The sequence below is a fragment of the Electrophorus electricus genome, chromosome 7, assembly GCF_013358815.1.
Source record: "Electrophorus electricus isolate fEleEle1 chromosome 7, fEleEle1.pri, whole genome shotgun sequence".
In the NCBI taxonomy this organism is placed as follows: domain Eukaryota; kingdom Metazoa; phylum Chordata; class Actinopteri; order Gymnotiformes; family Gymnotidae; genus Electrophorus; species Electrophorus electricus.
The window spans coordinates 8,388,161-8,399,221 of NC_049541.1; the positions used below are offsets into that span (position 1 = coordinate 8,388,161).

Here is an 11,061-nt window from a genome sequence, read left to right on the forward strand (position 1 = left end):
TTTAGGCTTTTAATGGCACTGTGCCATAAAAATAAGAACTTAGCCAAAGAGAAGAGATTCTGTACTCTAAGACAAATCTGGTTTTAGCCTGGGCCAAGATAATTTCATACCTCAAAACTGGCGACATGGCAGAATGATGCATTGCGTTAAATGGAATACAAAGGGCAAATTTCAGAGGGGTACGGAAGGCCTTATCAGGCCTGATCTTGCTATGCAAATTAATTCATAGTGTACCAATGTAAAAATCCACAATGGAAATGCTATTTGCAATTATGTCAAATAGAATGTCATGCCAAATAACCATCTCCTCCTTTCTTCTGTTTGACGTATTCACCCTCACAGTTCTGCAGAAAAGGGCTTTCAAAACCAAAAGCTGTATGTACCAGACCATTCCAGCCTATTCCCAGGGACCTTTTCTCCTCATAGTCACTTGTCAGAGCATCAACTGAATTAATTAAAAGGTGTGGCCTGCAAATGCAAATTTAGTTTCAAGTTTATTGTCTGTAAAAAAATAGTCTCATCTAAATTAGAGAGAGAATTTTCTCCTGGGGGGTGTATATCCTGACATCTTCCATACTTCAGGATCAGATCTCATCTTAGTATGCAAATTCTTTCCTAGTGTATTGATGCAAAAGTTCACAATAGATATGCAAATGACTTTTTTAAAGACAAAAATGAGAACATGATTTATTTTACCATAAATTATGAACAAGAGAAAATGAAATGTACAATGATTTCTGTAACATTAAAAATAGGGCATGACCATTAGAGGCCAAAAGTACAGCTGCAGAAAAAAAAAAAAATTATAGCGCTTAACATATAAACAAAAGACACAAACAAATATTTTAATAATTAAGAAAGAAGTAGAAACAGCTGTAATGTGTTAAGGCCAGTCAATATGACTGAGAAAGTCACGCTCCACAGGAATTCCTCATATAACTTTGATTCAAAATAAAAAGTCAAGTAACTACTCTCTGATGCTTTAAACTTCAAGTGATAACATGCATTCGAGTGAAGACCCCATATACTTTTATAGCACGACTGCAACACAGTTAACAAATATAACATCTGTAATTTTAATACTGTGAATGTTCTGTGTGAATAATGACATTAAATAATGCAAATTCTTTATACAGTGAACTGAACTGGCTATGTCTGGGTAAACTACTGTTTGGTCCATAACTTCACAAGTGAGGCTTTTGTAAACAATCTCATTTAACGTAACCATGGAACTTTCTACTTGGCTAGATCTCTCCTAACTTTTCAGAAATCGTGTGCCTCTGAGATCTCTCTGCTGGATATGCCCATACATGCACTTGAGCCAGACACTTGACTGCACCCATAAAACATGTTGAAACCTGATGGATTTCAGAGAACCTTCCTCTACAACTGGGTGTAAGCCATTTTCAGTTTGATTTTCCTCTGGCATTGAAGCTGCCCACCATATAGCACCATTCATACATCAAACCTGATACAACATCTCTATGTTCCAACAAAGATATTAGAAAACTGGAAGGCAATCATTGAAGAGAGTTAGGCCTTTCAAGCACCAGGAAATTATTTTGGCAAGGCACATAGTGTAATAATATACAATACCAGTATCACTGGTTAACGTCTGTTGCATAGTTGAATCAGAGGGAAAGAAAATCCCTTTATGACTTGTTCTCAATCTCAGCGGGTGCGATCATCATGACTGTGGTCTTTAGTGGATAGTACCGGCCATGCCAGGTTTTCCAGAACACTCCTTGCTTCCGTTGGTGCTTCTGCTTAGGAGTAGAGGTGACAAAATACCTGCCGTTCAGGTTGGAATGGCCACAGTTGGTGAACCACCATCCACCTGATAAGAAAAAATGGAGATGTTGTAGGCTGATGCACACTCAAGCAAGCAACTCTTTCTTTGGACTCTTTTCATGAGCATAATAGAATTCATGACATTAAAAGGCTAACCAGAGAGATGATTGGCACAGTTGAAGCCATTCTTCCGGTCGTTGTCTTTGTCACGAGTGGAGAAGGGCAGTCCGGAGGATTCACTTGCCAGGGCACTCTCTAGATACCCAGCAGGGCTCAGGATGTGCAGAGAATAGTTGTTTGCCTCCCCATTCAAACGGAAAAGGTACTTGATGGTCTGATGCGCATCTCTCCAGTCAGCCAATTGGATTTGGAGGACATAGTCTTTGTCTTTGGTCACATGATGGATTTTATCCAGACCCAGCCAAAACTCACCTGCACAAGAAAGTTATAGAAGATTGAGTAAGAGTAACTTAATGTCTACTTTACAGTCACCATCAAATGCCTATTCTTTGTAATCTACCAACTGAATATCAGGTAAAAAAAAAACAGATTAAGTCACTTGGTGAGAATAAAGGGTACATTTTCCTGATATCATCTCAGTGATACCACATAGCAAAGATGAAATGAAACTGGCTCACATACAAAGTTTATTCAACATCTCGTGATCTCAAAGTAACAGAATTGACACTACACACTTACCACTGAGGCTTCCAAAGCCAGTCTGATATGCCTCCCACAGCTGATCAAAATCTACAGATCCATCCTGGCGTCTCTGGACGACTGTCCACCCACTCTCTGTGTTTACAAGAAGACACAGAATAAAACGTAAATGTTTTTCTTGGTTACATCTCGTCAATCCATGCAATAAAGATAAGGAGTTTTCCAGTTTTGTTATGGACCTTTACACTTTTGAAGTGCTACAATGTTGTTGTATTATAGTGACTACATAAGTTGTCTAATCTTCTAATGATCATGTTAGGCAAGACATGCATTGACAAATTCCTTTTAGAAAGCATTGATTATGTAAAATAGTTCATTCTAAATTGATATGATTGTTGATCATATTCCAGAGTACTTCCATACATACCAGATGTCATTTCACAGAAGACCTCAAAGGGCTGCGAGTCAGATGGTTGAATAGTGTACAGTCCACTAGTAGTTTCCCCTCTCAGGAACAAGTCGTGACAGTTAGAGGCCATTGCTGCACAATATAAAATTAAAAACACCTTAAGCTGAACAATTCAGGACAGTTTTCCTTTAAAAATTGAGGCTGGCCTGTCTACAAGCAAGAACTCCAACTGTAGTATGCACCTTCTTAGAAAAAGTCAAGTCATCATGTTTATTAATCCGTTTTGATTAAGCAACTTCTTCTCTCAAGTACCTTGAACTTAAAGTATCTAAGAGCTATGGATTTTGTCAAAGTTTAGGGCAAAGGTCCGTGCTTTTCTTATATGCATCCCTGACATAAATGTCATTTATCCAAACACTTGTGTCTAAATTTGTGCTTACATTAATTGTTAATTTATGCATGCGCCAGGTTTAAGGTCTATGTACAGAGTGGTTTATATAGCAGTGTCTATACTGTTCTTCTCTTTCAGCATTGTAAATGTCTCCATTTCGATCAACAAAGAATATAAACATGACCTTTCCCCTAGTTCCCAAGCAGACCTCCCTCCTCAGCTTTAGAGGTACATTCCTCCCTGCACCCCAACCCCCAACCCCACCCTCTGTCATGCCTCCTTCACATGCACAGTGGCTCAGCTCTGACTTCACAGCGTGTGGACACCATATGATCAGAGCATGCTCCTGATATTCGAGATGCGAGTGCCCTTGAGGGCAGGTGGTGGACAAAACGTGTCTGGCAACCACACTCTGTGCATACAGAAAGTAAGCCAGCAGACCCATGGCTATTAGAAACACCTGGCAGATATCTGAAGTATATTTTTAGATTGTTTGGAATCGGTTTGTACTTTAGAATATCCTCCATATTATATAATTCACTTACAGCATACATTCAACAGAGAGATGGGAAGTACTAAGGACTCTGTGGATATCCTAAACTTTACCATCCTTTGGGTTCATTACAAAAGAAAAGGGAACTGTTGTGTGAATGGGGAGGGGGATTGTCTGACTGACAGATCTAGGGGAAAGGTTACCCATTCTTGGAGGAAATGACTGTGATTTTCTTTGTAACAGCATAAAAGCTGCGTGTCTCCCAAAGGGCAAGGAAAGTGTGTACAAAGTTCACAGTCCAAAGGATCTGGCCCTTGTTAAAGGGTTCACTCTGGCTTACAGCCAGGAAACCTAATATAAGATACAGAACACTAGCAGAAAAACCCCCTGCAAGGAAGAATTACAATAAATCCCCCTCTGGTAAAGCCGTTCTGTGACGTTGCACTAACAGTCCTTATGACGGGTTCACTTTTCACCCATTTGGAACCCTTCCAAGGACAGTGTCTTTTAGAAGCAATGCTTGAATCCTTCTGATGTCATACAAAATTTGTATTTCACTGATGTATAACTTTCATTTCATGTTTCCAAGCCGAGTTCATATTTACCGTACTTGACACAATGTGCAGTGAAATTGTGAACTCTAGAAATGCTAACCCCAACCGTAGCATTTCCTAGCACATGACCCAAACATATTGCATATTGAATAATCACAGTGATAACAGGTGCCACCTAGTGCATGACTCAATGCAATGTGTTGCTGCTAAATTGTGTAAATTACAGCAAGTAGATCAATCTCATCTATATTCTAGTCACCTTTAATTTGTCATTTTAAAGCAATGCTATTATTTATAAACCTCTACTTGGAATAAACTTTACAGGTCATAGTTACAGTGATGGACTTACTAATAGGTGAGTCACGCTGTTCAGCACTTGTGTTTTGATGACTTTCATCCTTCTTGTGTTTGAGAGAAGGCAGGTCATTTCTTATTTGAATCTGTGAGTAGTGAACAAATATATAGAGAATAAATAAAACAAAAACACTGTCACATCAACATAAGAAGCCAACATTAGTAGCCTTATTTGTGGCCCAATACACACCTGGCTCTGAAGGGTTCGTAGGTGAATGTTTTGTTTATCCAGCTTTTCTTGCTGCTGCTTGATCTGTTCCACAAGTTCATCAATTCGATGATTTTGTGCTTCAAGCATCCACTAAAAAAGGAAGCTTGAAGTTAAGGTGTGAAATTATAAAGCTGTAACTTACTCAAAGAATACTGATCAATGCAAGTCTGAAGCTTTTAGAATTTTTCCCCTCAGTCTGGTTTAGGTAGATCACAAGATGCAGTTTAATCATTAAATCATTAAAACTCCAATAATATTCTGATTCTGACTACATAAATAGGTGAACACTTAGTGCTCCACAAGTTCTCAGGATAAATTTCAGAGTTGATAAGTTATGACTTCATTCTTGTTTTTTTTATTCGTTACTTTTTGCAGTTTTCTAATTCTGGCAGAAAAGACACAAAGACTGATTAACTGATTCGATAAATGTCCCTGGGTCAGGCTCCTCCACTTTTGTTAATACTACATTTTTCAGCAATTCACTGAGCCTACAGGATAAGTCTTGTCCAGCTGCAGGTGAACATTACTTTGCTACTGCCATAGGAAAAAATCTACTTGAGAAAAGGCATTTGGCAGGCTTCTGTTATGTAACTGTGAAGTCATGTAACTTCACACAATAGTAGGCTGTCTATGTTTCATATGAAAATGTTCAGGTCAGATCAGTTTAAGCACTCAGATCAGGATAACTGTTAGAGATAACAGATAAGATTTTCACCTCTATATTGCCTTGCAACTCATGTAAACATTAAATGAGTGTAATGAACCATAGTATGCTGAGGTGTTTTTTCAGAGCTTTCATACGTAAAATATATTTATGTAGTCTCACGTGTTAAAAGTAATAACACGATTTATTTTAATTGTTACGTACTAAAAATGTTATATACTAATTTCAGGAAAGGTATTGCAACTGTCCTCAAACATGGTGTCCCTTTGTCTAGCAAAGCTCTACTCTTGCACGTACAGCACGCTTCCAATCCAATGCCTGTTCCGCTGCATGCAAGTACTTGCCTGTGACGTGTTTTTTAAGCACCACAGTTTAGTTATAAATGCGTGTGCCTAAAGAAAAGTGATGATAAATACTGTAAACATAATACAAAGCTTGCATTTGTTGAATATGACAAATTGCATCTTAAAGTGACAAACTTAATTTTGTGTTTAAAGTGCAGGATGACTAAAAGCCGATACAGCTTCGTTGCATATAATTATGAAAAGAAAAGCTCTCACACATTGCTAAAAAGAAGTTCACGATATACCTGAATGATCCGAGGATCACTATAGTTGCCAGTAGGTGGTCCCGTACCCTTGCTCTGCATCATGCCATCAACCTTGTCTTCCAGTTTGCTCATCTTCTCTTGGATTGTCTGTCTGTCTCTCAGCAGCTCTTCAACCTTCTCTCGCAGTTCGGAAGATATGTTTAGGATCTGTCCTTCACGCTGTTCTAGACTTTGCGCCTTCATTTTCAATACTTCGCTGTCTTCCTGGAGCCGTTGCGTTAACTGGCCCAGCTCAGCGACGGTACTGTCAAACACCTTCAGCTTGATGGAGATGTCTCGCACGTGGCTTTTGCTTTTGTCCACATGCTCTTTTAGACCCTGTCCCAGCTGCAAGAGCCCGTGGGCGAGCACATTCACGTCGTCCCATGCAGCATATTGAACTTTCTTCTCTTTTCCAGTCGCCGACTTCCTCTCGTATGGAAAGCTTGCTCCGGAGCTAACCAGGACTGTGACGCACAGTAAATCTGCCAGCTTCATCTTCAGATGTCTATTTGCTGTCTGTACTTGTACAGTAATGCTATCTTTCAGTGAATAACACCGGCTTAAGTTTATACTGCATTACTTGTATTTATATGCATACCGAGTTCCGTTGAGAGACTCTGATTGGCTGTAAGTGCGACTCCGCTTTCCACGTCCTCCCTCAGTTAACCCCTTCTGTCAAACAGAAGAGTGGACCTGTTTATCTTCATAAAATATGGTGGATTTTACATGTAACATTTTCTGCATCCAAATCATTTTTCTTTCATTTTGTGAAGCCATTATAGAAAAGGGGATTTTTCGGACAGATGAAGCGTAGCGAAGACGAAGTGAAGACGAAGAGTAAATGTGTTTCACTGACTGATGATTTTTAAACATTGTAATACTGACTACTCACATATAATATTAATCGATTTAATACATATTTATCTATTTTGTACATTATTTAGCTTAGTAAGGGGTGTATTTTGTGAAGTCGTTACGGAGGAAACGACAGACGAGGCGAACGTGCCGAATGAACGTGCCGGTTTGCTGTTACGTATCCATTAAGGAGCAGTGTGAGAATTAGGGGAAAGTTCACGTACAGAGAACGCCAGTGTCCAGTGGACACTATGAGTATTAAATGATTTAGACTGTTTAGAAATATCCCTGCAGTATCTGTAGTCTTTATTTGTTATTTTATTCATTTAATTTAGCCTTTTTTTAACGTTACTATATACGTTTTCACAAATGTGTAAAAATTAATTCGATATAATGGAATACTCATTCTTTATAGGCCTACAATTTTAGCTGTTCCAGTCTTAATAGCCTCAAGGCACACCTAATAAAAATATAAGAAATAAGTTGCTACGTTACCAATACTGATACATTACTTGTAAATAAATGTAGCTATGAAAGCATGAAGAAACCAATGGACTCTTTAGTGTTCATATATGCCAACTGTTCTGTCATCATATTATTTTGGCAACCTAACACTTCATTTAAAACTAGATATACCACAAAGTGTTTAACCAAATTCATAGGCCTTAAAGTACCATTTTCCTAAAAGGTTACAGCTGAGGAATTTGGAAATAACCATAAGCATATAAATGGACAGAATGTTCTACACGTGTCCAGCATCAGTAGTGACGTCAGAGCACGTTTACAGGCACGTTCTGGTACCAGCTGCATTTCTAATTCTAAAGCTGGCAAAGCGCCAAGTAGAATGACCTTTTACCTACATTCTGAACAGACAATATCTACATGTTTGAAAAAGACGAGTCTTTAGTACAAGTAGTTTCTCTTGTGTAAATCTTTAAGGATGGAGGAAAAATTAATAATTAGGTTCTGTTTTTTTTTTACAGCCTTTCAGAAATGTCTCACAAACTGATTCATCCTTAATGTTATTTTACTTCATTAACTCTATAGTCTAATAAATAGTTTATGATTTTAAGTCGTTTAAATGTGTGATCTTGCCTTAATTTTAAAGATTTCCCTAAAAAAGTTAGCTCATAAAGAGAAAGGGAAGTTACTGTGTACAGTAACTGTGCGGGTGTACAGTAACTATATTTGGTGGGTCTACTGAAAAATCTAATTCAAGGATTGGTAATACAAAAATACACCCACATCAAATGCATTGTATGGAAACATATTGGTCCTTACAGATAGTAGTCCTTCTAACTTATTACATGTAATGCATTTGTTTATTGTACTGTGAAATATTCTCTCTTTAAAAAGGTTGACTTCCTTTACTGCTTATGTTATCTTTTAAAAATGCATATGACAGTCCAAATATACTTTGCTAAATGGTATGTGAAGGACTCGGGCAACATGGAAAAAGATTCTCTGGTCTGATGAGTTGAAAATTGAACACTGCAAAACAGCAAGCACTATGTCCAGCAAACAACAGGACACTGCACATCATCAGGCTAATTCCAACCCTATGGTGAATCACGATGGTGGCAGTATCATGCTATGGGGGTGCATCTCAGCAGCAGGGACTGTGAGACTGGTAATAGTCGAGGAACAGATGAACGCAGCAAAATACAGGTATATCCTTGAAGAAAACCTCCTGCAGAGCACATGCAACAGTTGCCCTTCAATACAACCATGACCATAATCATACAGGCCAAATTTCTGAATATCCTTGTGTGGCCCAAACAAAACCCAGATTTATATCCCACTGAACATCTGTGGACAGACGCTCACCATCCAATCTGATGGATCTTAAGAGTATCTGCCATGAAGAATGGGATAAAGCATGGTTATTTTTCACCCCCACTTTGACTTTGGCACTTCCAGCCTGTATTCAGCAAAAATGTTTTTGTATACTACATCACCTACCTGGTTATGGTGTTCCATGTATGCTCTCACTGCTAGCATCTTGCCTCCTGCTGTTATGTGCTGGATTGTCTCAGGGGCATCTTTGCACAGCCTGCATGTGGGGTCCTGCCTGGTGTGGTAGCTGTCTACTTCTACTGAGCCTATATTCAGAGTTTGTTCCTGTGCTGCCATAATTAGTGCCTTTGTGCTGTCTTTCAATCCAGCCCTTGGTAGGATTTCTCCATATTAGCCACTTCCACTATTTGCCAGTGGTACATACCATGCAGGAATCTATCCTCCTATGATGGTCTCTGCACCTACTAATTTCCTACTAGGGTTTCTGCTGAGGTACTCACTAAGCACCATAATTTGGGGCCACACTAGGGTCCTCAATCACAGCAACAACAACAAAAAAAAATCACACTTGTTCCATATAAACTGCATTGGTTACACATGTATTTAATCCTTTATGTTAACATGTTTAATGTAGATGTAGTTTGAGAATGGCCTTTTATAAAATGATTATTAATCTACTTTAACATTCAAGTGTTTAATGCAACAAAATCCATGAGTAGTGAATTTACTCACCTTTGCAGTATTAAGGTCTCTGCTCATCAGCATAGTTATACACTGGCTCCTATTTTGACATTTTGTTTTTCCGGTAGAGAAAACTGAATGAAAATCTTGATTTCAGAAATATTTACTAGTATTTGATAGTTTGAGTCAACCCCCCGCCAAAAAAAAACAACAACAAAAAAAAACTGCTGTGTGAACAAAGGGCAACTCTCACGATTCCCATGGCTTTAAAGCTTATGGATATAGGTATGACTGCTAACAGGACGACGCCATGTCTTTCTGTTGTTGTTTTGTTTTGTTTTTTGTTAGATTTCCCAGTGTCATAGATTAAAAAGAGCAAACAGTTTTGAATGATACAGAGTAGAATGAAGACTCCCTTACGGTGGCCGGGAACATCCATGGAACTGCAAATGAAAAAAACGCGCTGCAACTAAACAAAACATATTCATCAAAATGACAACACATTCGCTACATTTCAGAAACGCGATGCAAATTTATGAACGTTATACAATAAATAAATAAATAAAAACAAAAAATTAAAAAACACTTTATTCAAAATGACAAAAAGTGTGCTACATTTCGGAAACACGGTGCAAATTTAGTTTGTCTGTATACCTACATTTAGAATGTTATAGATTTCAAACGTTGTATGCATGTAAAATATCACACTTCAGATAAGACAGTCAGAATAAGACAATTTATGAGCTGGTCATCGAAGCAGATCAGCTAAGATGTTTAGGATCTTTTGCGTTCTGTACAACTGTTTCGGAAACGTAGCACACCTGTTTTCATTTTGATGAACACGCTTTGTGTAATTGCTCCGGTTATTTCTTTTTTCATTTGCATCCTGATGGGCCTTCAGGCCACCGTACTCACACCCACTCACAAATATAGCTCACGTTGTACTCTTATTACCCTCCAGATGGCACTGAAGAGCCAAAACAAAATGTAATGAGTTTGCACATATACTCAAAATTGGACAAGCAAAACACGTTCTCCTATTTACCATATCCTTATTCAAGAATTGTCCCAGGCCGACCCCAGGCTGGTGTACCCCTGCTCTTAGCAGGGTTCTGCTAAGTATTACTAAAGGATGTTTTCCTTTAGAGACACTTCAGGCATGCTCTTGGGGAACAGGTCTTGGTCTCTGTAAAATTATGAGATAATGCTCATTGATAGTGGGTGATATATAAATAAATGAAATTAAAACCTCGCAAATGAATTGTTACATTTGAGAGAGAGGTAGTTAAACATCTATTCGTTTTTCTTAACAGTGTTTTTGTTAAAAGTATATTAATATTTAGTATGTTCTATTTCTTGCATTATGTCAGACAACTTCTTGACCTGAGGCATGTGGTTTTTGTAGCGTTGCTAGGGGTTAGGAGTAGGTTTAGGATTAGGAACCAAGACGCCAGATGAATGAAAATACATGTCTACCACCCCCTAATGGACAAAATGTGATGCATTTCAAATCAAATTTGCTACCAGAGACATTTCAAATGGAATAACAATGAGTAACCATTTGTTCTGTGATAAGTAAAAAGTCTAATTTTGATCTTTATGATAACAT

General features: G+C 38.2%; 1 protein-coding gene across 1 annotated transcript; it reads right to left on the reverse strand.

Moving 5' to 3' along the window:
• Positions 1 to 703: 703 nt before the first annotated feature.
• On the reverse strand, positions 704 to 6,725 carry angptl4 (angiopoietin-like 4). The gene is made up of 7 exons (XM_027032074.2): positions 6,117 to 6,725; positions 4,843 to 4,953; positions 4,648 to 4,738; positions 2,879 to 2,992; positions 2,491 to 2,586; positions 1,948 to 2,223; positions 704 to 1,837 (listed from the first exon to the last, which is right to left on the reverse strand). Exons 1-7 carry the CDS (start codon positions 6,612 to 6,614, stop codon positions 1,653 to 1,655), a joined length of 1,371 nt encoding a protein of 456 aa, XP_026887875.2. The 5' UTR covers positions 6,615 to 6,725; the 3' UTR covers positions 704 to 1,652.
• Positions 6,726 to 11,061: the final 4,336 nt, after the last annotated feature.

Excerpts from the sequence above, each read along its gene's own strand:
- angptl4 (XM_027032074.2), bottom strand. The coding sequence starts at position 6,614 with ATGAAGCTGGCAGATTTACTGTGCGTCACAGTCCTGGTTAGCTCCGGA. Across the intron at positions 4,739-4,842 it reads TACGAACCCTTCAGAGCCAG|ATTCAAATAAGAAATGACCT; the intron begins GTGTGTATTGGG and ends CACTACTCACAG. Across the intron at positions 2,224-2,490 it reads TGGCTTTGGAAGCCTCAGTG|GTGAGTTTTGGCTGGGTCTG; the intron begins GTAAGTGTGTAG and ends TTTCTTGTGCAG.